General features: G+C 45.9%; 1 protein-coding gene across 1 annotated transcript in view; it reads right to left on the reverse strand.

The window, feature by feature from the left end:
• The window catches only part of PARP1 (poly(ADP-ribose) polymerase 1), a 36,430-nt gene that overhangs the window by 2,730 nt on the left and 12,620 nt on the right, over positions 1-21,080 (reverse strand). The window contains exons 5-21 of the mRNA XM_032964004.2: positions 16,943-17,036; positions 14,263-14,379; positions 13,157-13,336; positions 12,196-12,373; positions 11,369-11,509; positions 10,162-10,401; positions 9,372-9,440; positions 9,052-9,184; positions 7,747-7,942; positions 6,934-7,062; positions 6,723-6,806; positions 4,921-5,043; positions 4,067-4,201; positions 3,226-3,324; positions 2,584-2,736; positions 1,852-1,979; positions 571-632 (exon numbers count right to left, since the gene is read on the reverse strand). Coding sequence (XP_032819895.1) covers positions 571-632; positions 1,852-1,979; positions 2,584-2,736; positions 3,226-3,324; positions 4,067-4,201; positions 4,921-5,043; positions 6,723-6,806; positions 6,934-7,062; positions 7,747-7,942; positions 9,052-9,184; positions 9,372-9,440; positions 10,162-10,401; positions 11,369-11,509; positions 12,196-12,373; positions 13,157-13,336; positions 14,263-14,379; positions 16,943-17,036 — 2,261 coding nt within the window. The remainder of the gene's footprint in view (positions 1-570; positions 633-1,851; positions 1,980-2,583; positions 2,737-3,225; positions 3,325-4,066; positions 4,202-4,920; positions 5,044-6,722; positions 6,807-6,933; positions 7,063-7,746; positions 7,943-9,051; positions 9,185-9,371; positions 9,441-10,161; positions 10,402-11,368; positions 11,510-12,195; positions 12,374-13,156; positions 13,337-14,262; positions 14,380-16,942; positions 17,037-21,080) is intronic.

Consider the following 21,080-nt stretch of genomic DNA (forward strand, 5'->3'; position numbering starts at 1 on the left):
CGCCGTTGCACACACGCGCACACGCACACACACAAACGGCGGGAAAGAAAAGGAAAACGTTGCACAATTGTCGGACAGGATGATTTGCATGTTGAGACATAGAACAAGTGCAGTAGCCTGCAGGGTTGGAAAAGTGCACCAACACGCAACACACCTTTGCAGCGCATTTAAAAATCATATTGTGAAACCATAGGGTTATCGTCGACCATTACCGGTTTCCACATCACTGTTAACAGAATATACAATGACACGTCATTGTCAAATAATTGTACTTCGGGCAAAGTGAATGAGTTATAAATTGAAATAAGCTAATGCTGATGTATGACATCCAACTGTCTTTATCATCAGGAAGTTACTGTCAAATTGATGGACGCATTACAGAACACGATGTCAGTAGTGGTTGTAAAAAAATACAATTCCGTTTTGGACAACAGTAAGCTACTCAAGTGCCACTTAAAAAAACAGGGACCTTTGTACAAGCGGAGCTATTTCTTCCCCTTCTTAATGGAAACCAGGTGCATGATGTGTGCCGCGGAGAGCGAGAGAGTGAGAAAAAAGGAGCCCACTCACCCTTCACACTGTGGGTTCCCTTTGGCAGCTTGGTAATCGATTCGCTTTGCTTCAGCTCATGCCTGCGAGACAACAACGGGCAACAAGGCTCTCACGCGAACGGCGGGGGTGGAGACAAGTTCATTACAGAACGGCTGTTCTACCGCACACCAGCTGTAGATCGTTTTTTCATTTTTAAAAGTATTATATTTGCACAGTGCGGTGTAGGTGGGGAAGACGGGATATTAAATAACGTGAAGAGACGGCAGTTAGCTTTGAGTTATTTTTGGGGTTGATGTGCAGGCATTATTATTATATATTTTTAAACAGGAAAGGCTCGCCGAGTCTCAAGATTATTTTTTTAAGCAGAGTCCTGCCAAGTTTTCGCAGTACGAGGCGAGGTTGCTATGTGTTAAACCAAATTGAATAAGATGGGAGATAATTTTTCAGTATTAAGATGTTCAGCCAACATAGTTACATTGTTTGGGCTGTTTTTTTCTTCTTATTAACCCAAAAAAGGAAATTCGTTCAATCAGGGAATTAATCCAATGAAAAAAATGGAGGGAGTCACACACTTTAGTCCCAGCACTTTGGAGACCAGAACTGCTACATCACATAGATATGCAAAACTCTCAAACCCACTGTGCACCGAGGTGACCAGGAGATGGCAGTAGATTAAATGAGGTTCATAAATCCATCTGTGCGACTTATTCATGTTCTCTCCTTGTACGCAAGCTTTTTCTCCAAATGCCCCACATGCAAAAGGCTCATTGCAATGGAACTGGCAAAACATCCACATGCAGGACCTTGCTGAGACTCAATGAGGCTTTGCTGGATAAAAAAATAATTATATGTTTTTACAGCAGCAAGAAATAGACCATGGATGAAGCGTGGATTACCGTATTTTCCTGCATATAGCCCCCATATGCATATAACCCGCAGACGCATATACCCCGCAAAAATAGCGTTTTGTGTAAAACAAATTTCAGATAGCCCGCACCTCCATATACCCCGCAGGGTCTTGTTTTGTTTGTAAATAGTGGTATACCCCGCGGGTTATATGCGGGAAAATACGGTAATATATTTCTTGCATCCAACAGAGCAGAACAATTGAACAGGAACAGAAGTGCCCCAACGATAACAAAAAGTATTACAGATGACAACACGTGACCGATGGACCCGAGGCACGCATGAGAGGTAACTGAACACATTCAGAAGAAAGAGGGAGACAATGGGGGGTTGGTTGGGGGGAACCCTGGAGAGAAAGCATCAGGGGGAAGGGGAGGCAGCAGGTCGACCCACATGTTTCCGAGGGCGACTTCGGCGAGCAGGATGAGGCCGGTGGGGTTGCTGGGGCTTGTGTGGCAGTAGTTGGCACTCTTGGACACCATGTCGGCGAAATAGACACCCTTGCCGAACATGTAGCCCGTCTACGGAGGGGAAACAAGCCGCGCAATACACACCGGGCACTCGCAAAGAGAGCACGCGTCCAAGAGGCCGACCGTTGTGGAAACGAAGCGGTGAAATTGGTTTACGTGTATGGAGTACGATGGATGGTAGTAGCACTGGACTTTGAGGACTGTGACGCATGGGGAGGCTGTAATCCAGCCGTGGATAGACAATGGTTGATGATGATGAATCTTACGTTTGGCTATGGATAATTCACCAGGCATGTGTACAATCTCATAATATCCCGCAAGCTAAGTAAGTTGAGCCTGTATGCTACGATGCATAATACAGGTTCCACAGGCTGCGTCAGGGTAATGCTACCAGCAGGGGGCAGTGCAGTAAATAAATTGGTATCATGAACTTTTTTCAAACATCTACACGATGACCAACCTGCACTGAGGAGTGTGAAGTAAGGTGAAATAATCTCCGTGACACGCACGGCACGGGGAGGCCCTCATCCAGCAGTGGACTAGTAAAAGGGCTGTCCATGTACAATCATATGTGTGGCAGCTTGAGTCCGTGTAAATGTGAGGAGGGAAAAGCTTGACGTGAGCGGAGCAGGGGGTGGTGCGTCGGGGTCCGTACAACTGGAGCCTCCTTGGGCGCGATGCGGAGGCCCTTGGAGAGGATGCCGGCGTAGTTCGTCATGCGGGAACCGTGCCACAGAAGCTGGCGGTTGTGAAGCTCGCGGAACGGGCGGTAGCGCTGAAACTCGCCGTCTCGCGACACCTTGAACACCTGCCGACGGACGCAGACGCGTGTGCGTTGCGCACAAAGCGACACCGATTGTGTATGTAAAGTATATTCATGCGACGTGTCTTCAACATGGAGGACCCAATACGACCCAGTATTCTACTCCTAACGCAGAACTCTCGTCTGGGAAATAGTCACCAAGATGGAACAAAAGCTCAAAAGTGCACAAAAGAAGCTTGGGTTTGAGAGACAGAACGGTGAACAAAATTATTAGAGAACCATACGCCGCTTAAATATATAACGTTGACTGTTTAGAAAAATAATTGGGCTTGTACATGACACATCGCTATAATAATGAATGGTACCCAAAGGAGGGAAAACGTGCAAGAGAATGTCAACCACGCAGCTGTGATGGGTGGATTGGTGCGTCGCGAGTCCACGAAGAATGGTAGCAATTTGGGGAGATCTTCACCTAACAGGGGATTGACCATTGCTCATGGCATAGTGTCTCTGGTGGAGTGCGAGGGTACCCACCTCCTCCACCTCGAGCTCGTAGGCATCGTGCGTGTGCGCGTGCGTGTTGGTGACATACTCCAGGATCACTCGGAACTCCTCCGTGTCCTTACCCAGCACCTGTGGTCCACACACACACGCGCGCAAACAATACAACCATCTATTAACAAATAGGTGTTCGCAGCCAACATTATGATTCACAATAGAGTTTTGTGTTAGGCCACGTAATGCTCAGGTGGCAAGTTCCACAGTGCAGTGCATGAACCAATGCATCAACACCAAACATGTAAAAGCAGACGCACACATACAGCACATCAGAACATCAAAACATCAGAAATGTTATTAACGAGAGGTGGCAATTCGGTCCATCTAACTGGGAGACAGCTAGAAACCGGCGCCAGCCACTAGTGTATATATAAAATATCCCAACTGAGTAATTTGTGCTTAATGTTACAAATTTGGACCATGACGCCAGCACACAATGGCCTACTCTTGTGAAAGATATCACGGGATTTTAACGTGCACTGTGAAGCAGCCAGCACATACATGTGTTATGATTATAATTATTAACAATGCCAGTTGCTGAATTCGAAATGTGAACCCCTCCAACAACCGAAAAACGGGCGACCGCTAGGCCATGCCACTGCCCCTAGAGCCATGTCACGTGCACACGCATACGTACAATTACACACCAACCACAAGCTCACCACACCAGACCAGGTACTCATTGTAAGGCTGAGTGGACCTACAAGAGGATTCAACTTCATACTGACGTTGTGCATGACCAGGTGAGGAATCAAGATATCTGGGATCACAGGACAGTGCACCCCCACACACGCACACACGAACGTGTAGGCACTACCTCTATAGTGGTGTGCAGTTTTTCGTAGCTTGCATCCAGCAAATCTTTCTTGCCACCCGATGTCTCGTCCTTGGGGTTCAGGAGGCTGTATGCCACTTCGATGTCCATCAGGTTGTCGAGCATGTCCACCTTCATCTGTAAAAATGGAAGAGCAAAGTTCAGACGGATGGACAAATGGATGGGCACACGCCACTATCTATGCTTACCTTACCAAAACAATATATGATGTTATCTACGGGCATTCATGGAGTTTCTGTTGAAGCCTATAATGCTGCGTGGCTAAATTGCAGCCCAACGTTGAGCAGCCCCATTACGTTCCAGGGCAAAACAAATTGCTATGGTGGCAGAGCTGAAGCTCCCATCGGAACCTATTGTGCAGAGTACAGCATAGCTATCTATGCAGCTATAAATCATTATTCGCGTCATTGTGGAGCAAATCAATAACAAAATAGATAATCAAGGCTGTCTCCTTCATATATTTGTTGCTCCACATAAAAAAATGTTAATTCTATACAACCCACTAGCCCCAAGGCCTCAGTTTCTTGCATTGTAATTATTTAGAAGTTTAAAAATGAAAAAATACGATTAGTTCTTGAACGGAATTGTGATAATTCGTCAAATCAGGCTAATGGTGGGAGAGGGGGGGGTGACGGTAGGGTGAAGTGTTACATGCCTACTTGCAATGACACACTGCTGTCTTGCACACCTATCATCGTCAGGAACGAGTGTTCAACGTATGAGCTCTCAAGCGTCATTTACGGCTCGGATAGGATTTATTTGCACAACGAGCACAACGGTGTGATGTGGGTTGAACACATTGGGAGGGTTTTTTTTATTAAGTCCGAGACACCCGCCTTGATATAGTCGAGGTTGTCCAGGAGTGTGGGCTTCTTCATGCCGAAGTCGTGCGGGATGAGGGTGTAGAACTTGTTGGACAGGTCCTGGATCAGCGAGGTGAGGCCACTCTCGGATACTAGCTGCAGACAAAAGCCAGCCAGGAGTCGGAGGGGGTGAAAAAAATAATCTGGCAAGCTAATCCACTAAGAGATTCTGCTTTTTTTCTGGAGGACTCGATTGTAATAAAGAAATGTGGGTAGAGTAACATGAAACCTCGCATGTAAAAGTATCAAGTCGTTACATCAGGCGAACGTGTGCCAATTACACTGATACACAGCAATAAAGTGTCAAAGCAATTTGTTGTAAATATTGCCCAAACAATGGATACTGTGATTAGTAAACTATGTGTTACGTTTTGTAGATATTTGTTTAGGGGTTCTATAGTTTTCCTGACATCATGCGAAGTGTCCTCAGATAGACATAAGAATTGAGATATTTCCTAGGCATCTATTAGCGAGCCTTAAAACACGTGTTTACACAAACAATTTGTATGAATCAGATTTTTGTTTCACGTGTGGCCGTCCCGCAGGCATTTTACCACTTTTTAATTTCATCACATCAAATAGGTTTTAATCTCCTGAACAAGTCACATTGATATTCTCACAACAGCACACACACACACAATACAACTTGCTCGATTTTAATTGCTTTATAAAATCCAGTTATGCTGCAATGTAATTATGTAGTTATACACGACGCATGTTACATGCAAAATGTGGTATCGGCGTAATTTCTTGCGATGGTATCATGTCTTGAGATGAATCGTTAATTTTGAGATCTGACAGAAAAAGGGGCCACGAAAATAACGTTACAGCATTGGCGTATTATCCTTGACACAGTAAGATGAGACAATGGCATGACAGTAAAAGTGATATTATTTTTTTAAATTCTCACAGCTGGAATTAATCCAAACCGCAAGCCTGAACTTTACGTGGTGGGTAGTTTCGTGTGATCATTGGTGACTGGGCTGAAACCATAATGGCCCATCCATTTAGTACGTACGCATGGAGGGGGGAGGGGGGGTTAACCCAAATGCGTTTGCTTGCGTATGGGGGTTCTACTGACAATGTACTTACGCATAGAAAACGCGGGGGGGGAGGATGAAGCCTCGATAATAATGTCTACATTGGCCTTCAAATTATTTAGATAGTCCGGCGGTGGACTATCTGTTTGCTTAAACACATTAATATTATTAATCCTTGATCGTTTCTGCGTGGATCAAATATCGGCCATTCTATAGGATTCGGGGGGGGAGGTGCGTCAAGCATACGTACGCAGGTGGGGGGGGGGGGGGTGTAAAAAGTACGCGTGTGTACAGGGAGGGGGGGAGGGGTCAAGTTGATTTCTGCATACCGACTAAATGGATGGCCCCTAAAACGCGCGACATTTGAGAACCGAATTTTATATTCTTGGTTCTTTCGGTAAAATCACGTTGAAGGGAAACAATAAAATATATATAAAACAATAAATATATTTTATTGTTTCCCTTCAACGTGACTTTACCGAAAGGACCAAGAAAATGAATCACTGCAGTCACGAAAGCTTTAAATCAAAATTTAACCGAATTTTAATCGGGCACGGTTCGGACCCAAAATTTTAGCGGTGCCAGCTCAGTGCTCTCACCTCGAAGTCACATATGCCACCTTGCCATTCACCACATCCTCAACGATAATAGATAGTGCTATGTGAATATGTGAGCAAAGGACATGGCAGCCTGCATGATCCACGCTCCTTCAAGTCCATTATATTGTACACGCACCTTCTGTGCATCCCCCAGCACGCTGTAGGCGCTCTGGATCTGCTTCCTGCTCAGCTTTCCAAGAGGCATCTTGCAGAGATCGATCTGCGGGGAAGATCCGACAACATGAAGTAATGAACCACCACCAACAGCAGGCACACCCAATCACTTCTAACAAGCAAACGGTGGGGTCTTAGGGAAAGCAAACACATGATCCGTGGCTTCAACCCACCTCGAACTCTACCATGGTCCTCTTCATGCTGTCTATGTCGAAGATCATACGCAGCAGTTCCTGAATCGGCTTTGCCAGCTTCGAGTTGGTACCCGCCATGGCCTTCAGATCATGAATGTCCTCATCATCCTGCAAGCAGGCATGCCCAGAGGTGAACTCGTGAGCGGTCACACGAGCTGCACTCCCGAAACAACCTGATCCAAACAGAGGCACTTTATCGAGTGGAGTGAGCCCACGTGAGAACACAATACAACGAATGTCATTCACTTATCTGGAAAAGCCTTACCTGAATCTCAAGTGTCTTTTTCAGAAGTCAAATTTAAATTCCATTTCCCGACACGGCAGTGTTATTAAAATCCCTCCCGCCTCTGTCCACATAGCAGTATATAGTTAGTCAATCGGCAGGTCATGTGTGGTGGGGTAAAGTAGTCCCACCTCTTCCAAGACATCTGGCCAGCGTGGAGGAGTAGGCCAAATACCCTCTTCGAGGAGCCATCTAGTCGAGACCATTTCGCAAAGTGGCGTGAGCAAGAAAATGCCTAGTGCTGTACCTTTATCTGCATTGGGATATTTGGCCAATTCGAAAAATGAGGCGACCTCATTGATCGAACTGAATGTGGGATGAAATGTGGCTACCCAGAGAAAACCAAATGCATAAGAGGGACGAATGCACAGATGGGTTCACAGCTCATTTTACTGTAACTGCCATCGTCTCGTCACCTCACAGCCCTCTGCGGATCTTCACAAACGCGCGCAGTTCACAAACCATCGCACATACAGAGTGTTGGATACCGCAAGCAAGCGCCACCGTACCTGCCCGTAGTCCGTCTCCACCGGGTAGAACTTGTTGGGGTACTTGACGAAGTTGCGGGCGTTCCATTTGTTGCCGGTCTTGTCGTAGTAGAGCTGGCAGAAGTGCTCCACCGCGTCTTCACGGCTCTTCATCTTCTCCAGCTTGGTGCCACCGATCGTCGTGCCCAAGCGGCCCCATGAGCGAAACACCCAGTATCTGCAAGGGAGGGGAATTGTGAATTCACACTTTCTTGTATGTATGTAGTGACATAGAATCGGTAACGTAGCAGCATAGCGCTGGCTGCTGGCAGGGAAGGGGATCTGCAGCTCACAGCAGCCCTGACTGACAACAGGTCACGTGATAGACCGGAGAGGGATCTAGGGGAAAGGTTACGGAAGGGGCACATCGAGAACCCGCTAGTAGATTCCAGAAGGGGGGCGTGGCCAGGGCGGAGCCAGGCCACGCTGACAATATAAGAGGGGCCCCGGGAGGGGCCCTCGGGGCTGTCGTGTGGAGTGGGATCCCCGTCGTGCTGCTGGAGTCTTTGCCGTCGTCTCCGTCTTCACCATCTCGGCGTCGCCAGTCAGGCAGTCTGCCAGCTGTCCTGACTGGGAACCGTAGTTACCAAGTGTGAACTGTTAAGGCCGTTTAATAAATAGAGTGCCTCCTACTCTTAGTGTCTCTGAGTCAGTCACTACATATATATAAAATGTTCCTTGTTACTTTCCTCTATACACTTTTATATTACAATTGTGATACCGAGATTATTTCGTCAGGAGACACAGTATTTCGAGTGTCCAAAAACTGCTCGAGAAGATTATATCAGAAAATTACTTCGAGAATCGCTTAAAAATATATATATAAAAAATGTCCTCCAAACAATATTTGTGATATGAGAACCTGAGTGTTAAATCCTGAAAGATGGAAAATGCTGACATGATTTTTTTTAAATACATATTTTTTTCATTAGTAAATTGGTGACCAGGCTGAAACCATCAACTCCACTCCACTTAATTTCAGCTGCATGAAATCCAGATTCGAATCGAGAATTTCAGCAGTGCTTGCAGAATGCTGTTAAACAGAATTAACCCCATTAACCACCTCTCCGCCTTGCATTGTTTCACACTGAACTAAACATATTCCTTCAAAGAGTGCTTTGCTCATCAGCACATGCTGCATGTTCTAACACTAGATTTGGACGTGCAAGCCACCAGGCCACTTGGCTGGCCGGTTACTTTACCCAGGGTTTGCGTTCCCTTCAAATGGCATAGCCGAGGATGGCCTGTCCTGGCCTGCTCTGGCACGCGCGTGCATCTGACGCTCACTTTCGATTGAGGTCACACTCCAGCAGCTGCAGCTTGTAGTACGAGTTGGTTCCCCTCTCAACATCCACCAGACTCATAGCGGCGCCGTAGATCATGCCACGATCCTCCAGCACGTGGGCCACATCCACCAAATCTACGGCCGGGGGAAAGGGGAAGCAATAACTCCAACATGAGTGGGTCCAATCTTGGCCCCGGTGTGCCGGTGAGAGGGGGGGAGGACGTGCATTTCATTTCACATCACACGGCAACGCATATATGTCACCAACAAAACCTATTGGTATGAAGACAATTTAAGTGTTGTAGATTAGTGTTTGGCTCACTAGACAAGGGGTCCACGGCAGCACGACCCTTCACAGTCAGCTTCAGCTTATTCGCCTCGGCCTTCTGACCTATACAAGCACACAGGTGTACACACACACACCACACATTCACAAGTAAATACACACGAGCAGAAATGTACTTCCACAATATCATCCTTATGGCTGTACCCCGGGGTACCAAATAATACAAAATAGCTGTGGCAATAAAATATTTTATTTCTGGGACACTTTTTTTTTTCCAGGGGTGTACTTAACTCCACGACTGGGGTACCAATCAATCCGAAATCAGTGCTACTCCGTGATGTCAAAATGCAGCGAGGACGATTGCGCCGAAACCCCGAACGCTCGCGGTACGCACCGTAGTGGTGCATCGTGTCCAGCTCGTCGAGATGAGTCGATTGCCGCATCGCCGATCATCAACAGACTAAAAATTACTGCATCACGGACATTATGCGAGAGACGGGGTACTATGGTACCCTGGGGTGCTGTCATAAGGTTCATATATTACACGACAGTTAACAAAATGCAAGGTTTCTCCAACATTCAGCATAGTGAATTACGCGTATGTGATCTATTAATTGAGCTATTAAACCTATGTCACGTATTAATAGCCTTTTTTATCCATGAAAGCATCGATTTGAAGATTCAATATTTCAGTAAGGTTCCGCAAATTAATGTTTGAGCATGTCTTCGCGCCATCCTTCAAGCCTGCTCGGACCTAAACCACAAACAGGGCCTGAGCAACCAGCATTCGCCATCATCATTCTGCCCCACGTGCGACGGCGCATACCCTCCGACTTTCGTTTGCTGCTCTTAGCCGACGCCTCCTTGGGAACCTCCAGCACTGGCTCGGTCTTCACCGTTGGCTCCTGCTCAACCTTTATTGGCGCCCCCCAGGTCGACAGGCGGTGCGCCGACACCAGCTCAGCCAAGGGCCGCCCCGAGGCCTCTGTGAGCAGATCCTCCGCCACCACGCATACGTTGCACGTCTGAGCCTCCGCAATCTTCTTTGACATCTTCTCCACCTCCTCTGCACGGTAGGGGAAGGAGAAGAGAAGGGAGTGCGCGAAGGAGGATGTAGAGTTGATGACGACTTGTGCCCAATAGGAACTCATAATAGTGGAAAGTGGACAATCAGGAAATGGAATGCAAATGCATTGTGCAATGACAGCAAAGACATCTATGGATATGTACTGCATCTGGTGTTGGTCCCCCATTGCCTGTGTTGTTGTTCCTTTTCATACCTTACATGATCTTTAAGTTACGCAAAAGTGTAATATATGAAGAGGTACGATGAACAGCATTGTGTTTACTGTCACAGGTCCAGAATGGAGGGCAGGTTACTAAGATGATAACTTGAGTGGGCACACAGAGATTGGTGAACGGTAAACAAAGCCAGATTGTGGTGGTGGTGGTGATGATGATAAACAGTGATCATTTCAATATAGATGTTGAATTTGCTAGAACTGTGGGACCCATCAGTGCCATTGGTCGTGATAACCTCTTCACCAAACTATGCCCTCCCATGACTTTCACGACATTAAGAGGGCCATTTTAGGGCAATTTTTGATGGAAAACCTCATCCGCAATTGTTGCACAATATGCTAACAACAACAAAGAACAGCAAGCCAAAGCTGATCGCTCCCTCTAGTGGGCACAACTCGGGTGGCAACTTCCAATCACATCAAAGATAGAGATCACATGGCTGCTCAGTGTTGTGTGCTTTGCAGAACAATCATTGTCCTTCAAAAATAGTTTTTAACTGCATTTTCATTGACTCGACAGAACACCATCACCCTATGCCATGAATATACCAAAGTTGTCATAGTCGTTGCTCGCAGATGCTGGGAGCAATCCCAGGTGCTGGTGGTGACAATTTTTGATGTCATTTGCTCTAAAATGTGGCCCAGTGTTTCAAGGCATTCAACAAAGATTGCTCTCATGATCACTCGTGGGTGATCACTCTTTGGACACACATCGAGGAGGAAAGCACTTACTCTTGGTGCTGATGCAGAAATCGGCCTTGGGGACCGTGCTGGTCATCTTGCCTCCCAGTTTCTCCACCAGTGCCTTGATATCATCACGGCTCTTCTGCAGCTTCCCCACCAAGCACAACGCCTTGCCGGCCAATAATTTTCCTGCGCCCACCCCCACCATGGGAAAACGGCGGCAGCGAGCAACGAGAGTAGTCAGGCAGGGGGCACACAACACGCGTTGGAGACCACACACGACATGGGACCGACACAAAGATATTTGTAGACATATCGAAAAATATAGACACTCAAAGACAAGATGCAAACCACAAAACAATCGACAGGTATTTCATTAACATTTAACGATGCATCGAGTCATCGATGAAAATTTATTTTTATGCTCATGATACATTAATTGAATTCTGTGTTAAAATCGCTTAAATTGCGAACGCTCTATGTATTTGATTTACATGACCTCCACAGCCATTATTACTGCTAAATGCACTGTAATCAACGTAGCCAGGTCATCATTTGCTTACTGAATAGTGATGCCAAATCGTGACAATTCATCGAATCAAAGTAGCCAAGGTCCCTCAGCTCTCACTTTGTGGAGGTGAATGGATTCCAGCATGGCAGACATCTACCAGAAGGCACCATAGCGGTATTGTTGAGAGTCACGTGGCCGTAACTTTCTATTAACAAAACTTCAAAGTCAAGTCACACAGCTCGGGACAAACAGCTCATGCAATGTATCTATAAAATAGCACCAGATCGCTTTTTATCTGGATTTCGTCTTCCTTTAAACAAAGGGCACTACACCAGTGGACCGGTACCCACCCTCTGCCAGTTACCTGGGACTGCGCCAGCGCTGGTTCCGGGGGCTTCTCCACTTTTGGTTGCGGCAGTGGCGACGGTGGCAGTGGCGACGGTGGCAGCACGCGGCGGGCTGGTAGTAGCTTGGGCGGACATGAAGACGCGCTCGCGCTGCTTGTACTTATACTTCTTCAGGAATGGCACATCCTTGAACTCCTAGGCAGGGCAGTGATGACAAGGGGGCAGCCAGAGAGTGGTGCCGGATGTAGAATCAATTGATCAATGACTTTTACAGTTTGTACAATTTGAAGTGATACGGGTATAAAATGATAACACGTCATTAGATGATGCACAAGAAAGGATTTCTTAGAGGTTGTTTTTGGTGGGCAAGAGGGTGAGTAGTAGGATGACATAGGGCAGAGAGGGAAAGGAGACTCATGTTTGTATGCTGGACTTCTTTCATACCTTAACCTGCCGTGCTAATCGGAGGTATATAGACATATATGTAGTACAGCTGTAAATGATGACATTTCAGAGATACACAGCAAGAGAAGAGGAAATACTTGAGCCTGGATCTGAACATGGGGAAATGATGGGGAGCTGGCAAAGCAGACTTAACACCAAATGAGGGTTCAATGAGACTGGAGTCTCTTTTGTAAGGGAGACTGGGAGATTTATAAAAATGCATTTAGTTGGAATGTGTACAAATTAAGCTTTAAAAACAATGCACACCAATGCTATCAAACAATTGGAGAGTGAAAAAAATAAACATCACAAATACTAAAAAGCAATGCATACAAGCACAGCTTTAAAAACACAAAAATTACAAAACATACAAGTTAAACCAAACAATGGTAAAATGCGAAACGGTAACAATCAATTCCATGCGTTCCCTAAAAACACACGTTCTCAGCACTCGGAGAACATCCTACCCCTGTAAAAGCCATGGCACGACGCGGTGCTAACAATTCTCCCCTCCACCTCCCCCCCCCGCTTTGCCTTTGGGATGATCCACTCATTGCGCTTGGGTGTCTTTGTGCTGAATGTGCACTTAGTCCAGCCGGAGATGTTCCCCGAGCAGCGGTAAGCGTCGCTCATGCACACGAGCTGCCCGTCCTTACACTCTGCACATGGCAGAAGCGCACCGAACGCCATCCCGTCAGCCAGGCGCTCCAGCACCTGGTAGCAACGCACAGGGGAATGGAAAGACAAACAAAAGCCTGTTTATACATTAACAACTGAAATCAAGTACGGATTGCATCCCACACTCACATGCTTAAGTGGTCAACAGCAAAAGCTGCTGATCCAATCACGCCTTATAATTGCTTCTGCCAGATCTCGCAACTGTTATAAAGACAATCCTGGACATCTCAGAGCAGCTCTGACAGTCTCATGAGCACCAACATCTGGCTTTCAGTCTCCCCCTTGTTACATAGTTGATACGTCCTTCAAGGACTGCTCTTACGGTCTCACCGCCATCTGCTTTTAAGTTTTCTCCTCTTAAAAAAACACATTGGCCAAAGATCCCAATGCAGGATATTTTTGAAAGAGTATTGGTGGGATGTTCCTGGATATATGGCATCATCATAATGTCAAGTGTAATATTAACAAAGTCATCTGCCCCCCTCCACCTGTTCCCCCAGTATGTTAGTTAACTTCCCCCTTACCCCTCCTCGATATAAGTCTTCATGCCCCCACACATGGTCCCCAATTTGGTGATGAAGTGAACCCAATTCTTCCCCCTACATAGGGTCCTGTTGCGCCAAAATCAGGTTGCTCTTCACAGAGTTTCTATTCACCCCCCCACCCCCGTTTTGTGATCGGCGTATTGTACCGGGCTTGCGTTGAGTTGTAATAAAGAAAACAAAAAGCATCTGTGTCCACCCTAATTTGTACAGGGAGGCTCAATCGTGCCCAACACTTGCTTCTCTGCAAAAATGGCGTGGTCCATCAGTAAAATCTTATTGGCCATAATCCTAACCTTATCCCCCAAACATTACATTTCTCCTTACAACCTGCGGTCCTTCAAAACTTATTCTGTGGTTCGCCGATTTTCAGATCAGCTGTTGAATTTCTTACTTCGGGGCCATCGCCGCAAGCCTTACCGCAGACTCGCCAGATGGCACGGCCTGTTTGTTGGCAATCAGCAGCTCCTTGAGGTCAATCTCATCGCTGCAGCTCTTCAGGCCATCCTTGAAGCTCCAGATAACATTGCTCTGCTTCTGTTGGGGCATGAACAGGCAATATGCACTTAAGAGGAAATAATATATATTGTTGAAATTATAGAGATTATCTTGTAGATTCCATGTGAAGGTTTGATAATGAAAAAAACATATTTTGGGAACATTCTAGTCAAACCACTGCAGTGGTGTTCTATTAAAAAGTACGAGAGTGATGCAACAGTGAAATCAGCAGAGCGCACCTAAACCCTGTTTTTTTTTCCTCGTCAAGGAAGCCTCAAAGCCACATTCGAAAAGCTAGGACACACAATCAAGATACGTATGTACAATACAGGTTACTTGTGTACAATATGAGATATGTATGTGCAATGCAGGAGGTTACGTGTACAAGACGAGATACCTATGTAGAAGACAGCTGATGTGTGTACAACCAATGATATGAAGGTATAAGACGAGCCGTATGACAACGAATTTATTTTCAACTCCCATTTGGCAATCATGAAAGCAACCTCATTATTTGGCTCTACTAATTAAATAAACAATTGGAATTCCACACATTCATTGCACTTAATGGGCACGCGTCAAAACAGCTGTGACCGTACGCTTGACACCTCTTTCTGCAAACAAGGCCTTGCACAGGGGGTGTTATTTAAACGACGTGCACATTCACCGTGGGGGAGCCTATTAATAACGCAGCCACCTTCCCCGCAAACCGGCGCATTAATTACCTGCACTGTGGGGCCCTCCAGCTACATCCACCACCGCAGCCACATGCAACTAACGAGCTGGATTAAGGGACACCGCGCCTCATTTGTGCGTTCTAGATGGCTCGGGATAATCTCGGTCCCGCCAATTACGGCCGCAAGGGAAGGGCGGAAGGTGATGAGGCGGCTGGGGAAGGTGAAGGTGGGGGGGGGCACCGATGCTCAGGACCAACACCGCAGCAAATTCAGCGTTGTGAATAGGCTCTGCCGTCAAGGATGAAAAGCTGCCACACTTGCGGCCGTTGCAATTTCAGGCAGAACCGTGGCATGGGAAAGAGCAGGGTTGAAGAACCTAGAGCAGCTGAGTCACATCCGGCCCGTGACATTTCATACGGCCCGCAGCCAAGCGACTTCAAAACGACATTCTTTTTTCACCGAAAGCATCTTAGCTGCACTAATCGGGTACCAGAGGGGAATATTTGCGACCAGGTAACAATGTGTTTCCCATTTTAGCGTGCTCAGTCACTGCAGGACCACTCACAGTGACAAAAGTGACCGAGGTGAGAGTATTGATGTATGGCTTGTCATAGGTAATTCAAAGTCCTCTTTGGACATCAGTAAAGAAAAGTTTCCCATGGCTGGGTTATTTCCACAGAATTTCTCCATAAATCTGGCTGTCGCCTGATGAAGCTAGTTGTAATTACTGGCGAAACGTCGTACTCGGATTGTAAATGTTGTGGCTTTGCTCTCCAACACATTGGTGTGCTGTACTAGGAACGAATTGCCATGTTCTGTTTATGTGACAAACCTTACTAATTGGCTGTGTCGGGTGGTGGCGGGTTTAACGACATTTATATATTTATGCGATTAAACCCAAAAAATCTGTATTATGGATTCCCATGGTTGGTTTGAAATAAATTAAAACTGTTGGAGCTGCCTCCTCAAAATGTTATTGAACCTCCCACTGATTTTCATAAACAGAGGCAAGCGGCATACAAATATACATAGATTTTCACACGAACACACAACGCTTCAAGACAACAAAAATCATCACATTGCATCGAGAATCCTCGTTGATTTTGTATTTTAAAACAAGTCAAACTAAGTTTGCAATAAAAATGCACACAATCTCAGTTATGGCGAGTTACTTTAATAAAGCAATCGCACAGATGCCCTGACTCAATGCTAGAGACTGTTGGAGCACGTGCTGTTGGCGAATTTCTATTACACCTGGTGCACAGCATGGAGTGGGTGTGCCGTGGTCTGTGTTTGTGCCGACGTCCCCAGTGATTGTTGACACATTGCACCTAGCACTCATTTTAGCCCGAGTCAATCTAGCCGCAGGCCAGCCTAGGTTGAGTTAACAATTGCCACTGGCGTTACTTCAAAACAAATGCGAATTACACCCGAGTCACCGGGATCATAGCACAGCTGGCAAACACGTCGTTAACCGCCCATACACAAAAAAGACACACATTCCACGTATAGCCATAAAAACGGCTGTGGCAAGTGCAGCACAATGCACAATGGGTAGTGGTGTGGTGCAAAACCACCTCTGCCTGCCCAAGTACTAATTTTTAAGACACAGTATCAGATACTAATTTACAACTGAATCAACAGAGGGGAGGCCTAACGACTGGTTTTGACTTTCCGCTGGTGTTATCCGTGTCTGGGAAGTGAAACCAGGTCACCAGCTTCATACTTCAGTGTGCTAACGACGGAACACTGCTCCACAACACCAAGCACAGCCACACACCCAACCACACACACCCACATCCACATAGAAATGCACTGACGTACGTACAAACAGGGCACACAAACATACGGCGAGGCAACTGGGAAAACACCGATGCACACATACGGAAGGAGCCATGCGTACGTACAGACAAGAACATGCCCACCTTTAGCATCTTCTCTTCCTCTTCCTTCTGTTGCATGGACTCCAACTTGATCTTCTTGGCCACCTCATCTACCTGGTCCTCTGCTTTACGTTTTCTGCAAGAAGGCAACAAGTGCCACATTAATTTTATTTACTGTATATTTTGGACATGTAAAGATTGACTCCGGAAATCCAAGGCCACAACTCGATATCGAATTGATTATTTTTTTACACCGTGATGAATGTTGCAGCAACTACTGGCTGTAGGGGTCAAGGGAGGGCATAACATACAATGTATAGAAGATTGAAAAACATCAATTCTTACACACGCAATTTATTTCATGTATTTTTTGTTCAAGAATCGATACTAATACACGTTGCACTTATGCTAAGGGAATTGTTGAATGCTGTAGCAACACCCTGGCACTTGTGCAAATATGATTTTCCAAGCTAAAGTATAGTTGACATGATTTTGGGCAATAAGGATAAGACTTTGGAATGTGGACTCTATACCACTATGTAACATCAAAGCATAATGTTGCAAGACAAAGTGAGAATAATGAGTCACTTGCCTTCATTTTACTCGGTAACAATTGACTGAGACAAGTCTCTTGTTTTTAAGGGAGGCCTAAGCCTCCGCAACTGTTAACGTTCTTGCTCTAAATAACAGAAGGCAGGGAGTGGTGCTCCTGCATGGATCCTATATCAGGCATTGGCACTTAAAGAATTGGGCATTTATAACAGCATCACTTTAACTTCACCGCCACGCAAATACAATTCAAAGAACTCATTGAAGGCTGAAAGCTAAAAGAATGAGCTAATTAAATAATTGTATTTAGGATCATGCAAGAGCCCTCCAAGGATAAACATTTCCTGAGAGACCCAATGGCCCCTTTGGGTGCGTGGAACGATTTGAAAACAGTTGAAGTGTTTTGCCTCTGAGAAGGAAATACAACTGATTTCTCCAGGACTTAAAGGCAGACACTAGACATGCAACCGCCATTTGCTGTTAACACTTAACCCTCGTCTGTGCTCAAACCAGTCGAATTTGTATCTTGCTTCCTTTCAAATGTGCACATTTGTTGACATGGAGCCATCACATGAGTGTGACATCTGCTTGCTAGGCAGCAAGGTGCCTCTATTAAGCAGTACATCAATAAGGTTGCGGACCTATTCATGCCGGGTTGTTTTGTATGTCGTCGCCTCGTAAGCATGGCTTGTCTCTGGGAATTCATCTCCACACCTCATGTGCATATCGCAGACTGAAAATTAGGGAGGTCCGTGCTGTCAGAAGGGATTATGTTAAAATAATTAGCAGTGGTGTTTTTTCCCCACCCAACACCACTCAACAACTTTGGTCAAAACCCCCGTGTCGCCGAAGCTCATCCCGAGTGGCACAATTAGGGCAACCCTGGCCCATTCGCGTGTCGCCGGCAATCGCCATCGTGTGTCCACGATGGTGGAAGCGACAACTCAAAGTCGCAACCACACGGCCACCCCCGCACAGAGGAATTCTGGGAGCCGAGGAGTTAACGCTCTCTTCGCTGGCAGTGACACGGTGGTGTCGGCTGTGTTGGCGGTACCAGTGAAACTTAAACGGTGATAAGAAAAGGCAGCACCACGCCCGGCACATCTCGAGGAAGGGACCAGGCCTGCACCAAGGTAAACAACTGTCAGTGCCATCCGCCGGGATGTTCTTTGTCAGCCATCGTAACTCAGAACAGAAATATAAATAACAAAAAAACAAGGCTGAGCTCTTCTAGTCAACGTCCCATATTTAACCAGGTGATAAACGACTGAGATTCACGGTTTCGTTTCAAGAGTAAACCTCATGTTTTGTGGAAATGTGTGGACATTGACCTTTTTTCCCCACAATTTAGTCGTGGTTAATTTAAAAGATGTTACTTGTGACGTGGGAATGCAATGACCGCTGGTAAATTGTCAAATGTACACTTTGCAACATTTTAGTCATATAATCACAGAGATTATCAATAGCTTAAGCAAACAACTCATTGAAATAACAGCCACTAATTAACATCCCAGCAGTTCAACCACATAAGCCAACAAAAACACATTCTTCATATTACAGGTTCTTGGGTTAGATCGCGTAAATATAAATGTCTCAACCCTCCACCACCCAACACGGCCAATCAGTAAGAAATGTGTCAAGTTAACAAAACGCCAATTAGTTACTTCTTCTTACTGATTGGCCGTGTCGGGTGGTGGAGGGTTGCGACACATTTATAAATAACGCGATCTAACCCAAAAACCTTTATTATGAATAATACTGCTCGCGAAAGCCTACGTGTTAAAAAAACACACACATTCTAATCGCCAGCCATGTATGTAATAAACTCTCTGCAAGCTTGGCAAAAAATACATTTTCAGTGGGTAAGACTTCACCCAGTGGATAACTTAACAAAGGGCACTTCACCACCACTCAACAACATTATTGGCTTTCCCATGATGCAGTTCTTCAATTGCATCTGATAATTTTAACTTAAAATGAAATCTAAATTTCAAGTGTGATCTCCAACATTACCTGTGTCTACTCAGCATGAGGGCCACGTGTCCCCCAGCCCCCAACAAGGCAGTGTTAATGGCAATTAAAGCAAGCTTTTGTAACGTAGATCTCCAAAGCACCTGAGACACTGACAAGTACTCAACACTCGCAAAAACGTCAATCAACCGTAGCTCACCCCCTGAGCTCTGCACTTAGGGTCCACTGCATATGGTACAGCGGCAGAGCCACATAGAGAAGTTGGGAGCATCTAACTGTTGAATGTTTCCCAGTGGTTAAAAGTTAAGTTAGAGTTGCACAGCTACCCCGAATCTGATGCGATTGTTAATTCTACAGAGAGACTCATCTCTGCCATAGCAATGTGCAATTTCCACCACTGGTTCAGGGCTGCAAGCAGTGTTTCCATACTCACAAGAGCAAAATAGCAGTCATTAATTACTGTGGCCACGTTATACATCGCAATGGCAAACCATATTTAACATCTGTTTAAAATTTGACCAGGGGCACAAAATCTGTGGGTGTCTCGTAGAAATATCAAAATAATATTGTACAGACACCCACATACACGCAGAGTGTCTGTGCACCGAATATGGTAGCGTACGCACACACGGATAAACACAACAGCCGCAGGCAAGGGAATCTCGGGTTACCATAACATTTAGAGGCACCATGGGGTGTGGGAGTGCTAAGTTAATAATAAAGCTAACAACTGTTAATTAGATTCTAAGACAACTGCAAATATGTCATACTGTGCAGAAAAAAACATATGCCCGGCTTAAAAAGGCCTCAGGGGAAGCTCAGGGATTTTTTAATTCACTGCTTCCAATATTAAAGTTGCACAGAGGCACTGCGAACACAATGAAAGGCAATTATATGCAATGCCAAATGCACTTCGGAGACACCATAATGGCCGTCCATGAAAGGTCGCCTCGGGCAGCACATGCCGCTAAAAAGAACGATGGCTTGTGGGGTGAGATAGGTGGTGGAATGGCAGACAAAGGAAAGAAGGCGTCCGTTGAAACGACCACTCTGTACATGGAGCAATGAGATCAGCTCCTCTGCAGGAACGCAATGGATGATATCTCAGAAACACGAGGGATGGCGACCCGCATGGCCGAGAGACCTTCATCCGACAGTAAATAACTGCTGAAAGTAAGAGTTGGCACTTCGCACGTACAAAAAGCTGTGCCAAGCCAGTATTAGTCGGCATTCATCAACAGCACTTGCGCTAACAAATCTACTCCAAATCGTGACAAATCATCAACTTGCAAGAGGCTGAATGATATTTTACAATCCAGGGTGCTTCTTGCCACGAAAATTGGAGCTTGAAGCTTTCATGGCTTTACCACGGCTCTGGGGTTGCCGCGATCGTGGTATACCATCACAAGACAGGATAATAGTTTACGTTTCAAGTTTTCACAAACAGCACCCTGGCTTGTTAAATAAATAAATGTCAGTCATTGCAAGGACAACCACCCCACCATAATCCCCACCTATTCTGCCTGCGCTTTTGTCCTTGTACCTGACCGCAGGGTCTAGTTTGTTTAATCTGGGAAATGGACCTGGCTCCATCTCTGCTGTGCGTTTTAGGGCAGCACTGTGCAATCTCACACTGGTCACATGGAAAACCGGTTGAACC

This window comes from Petromyzon marinus, chromosome 31 (assembly GCF_048934315.1).
Source record: "Petromyzon marinus isolate PM22_M1 ecotype Great Lakes invasive population chromosome 31, UKy_Petmar_22M1.pri1.0, whole genome shotgun sequence".
Classification (NCBI taxonomy): domain Eukaryota; kingdom Metazoa; phylum Chordata; class Hyperoartia; order Petromyzontiformes; family Petromyzontidae; genus Petromyzon; species Petromyzon marinus.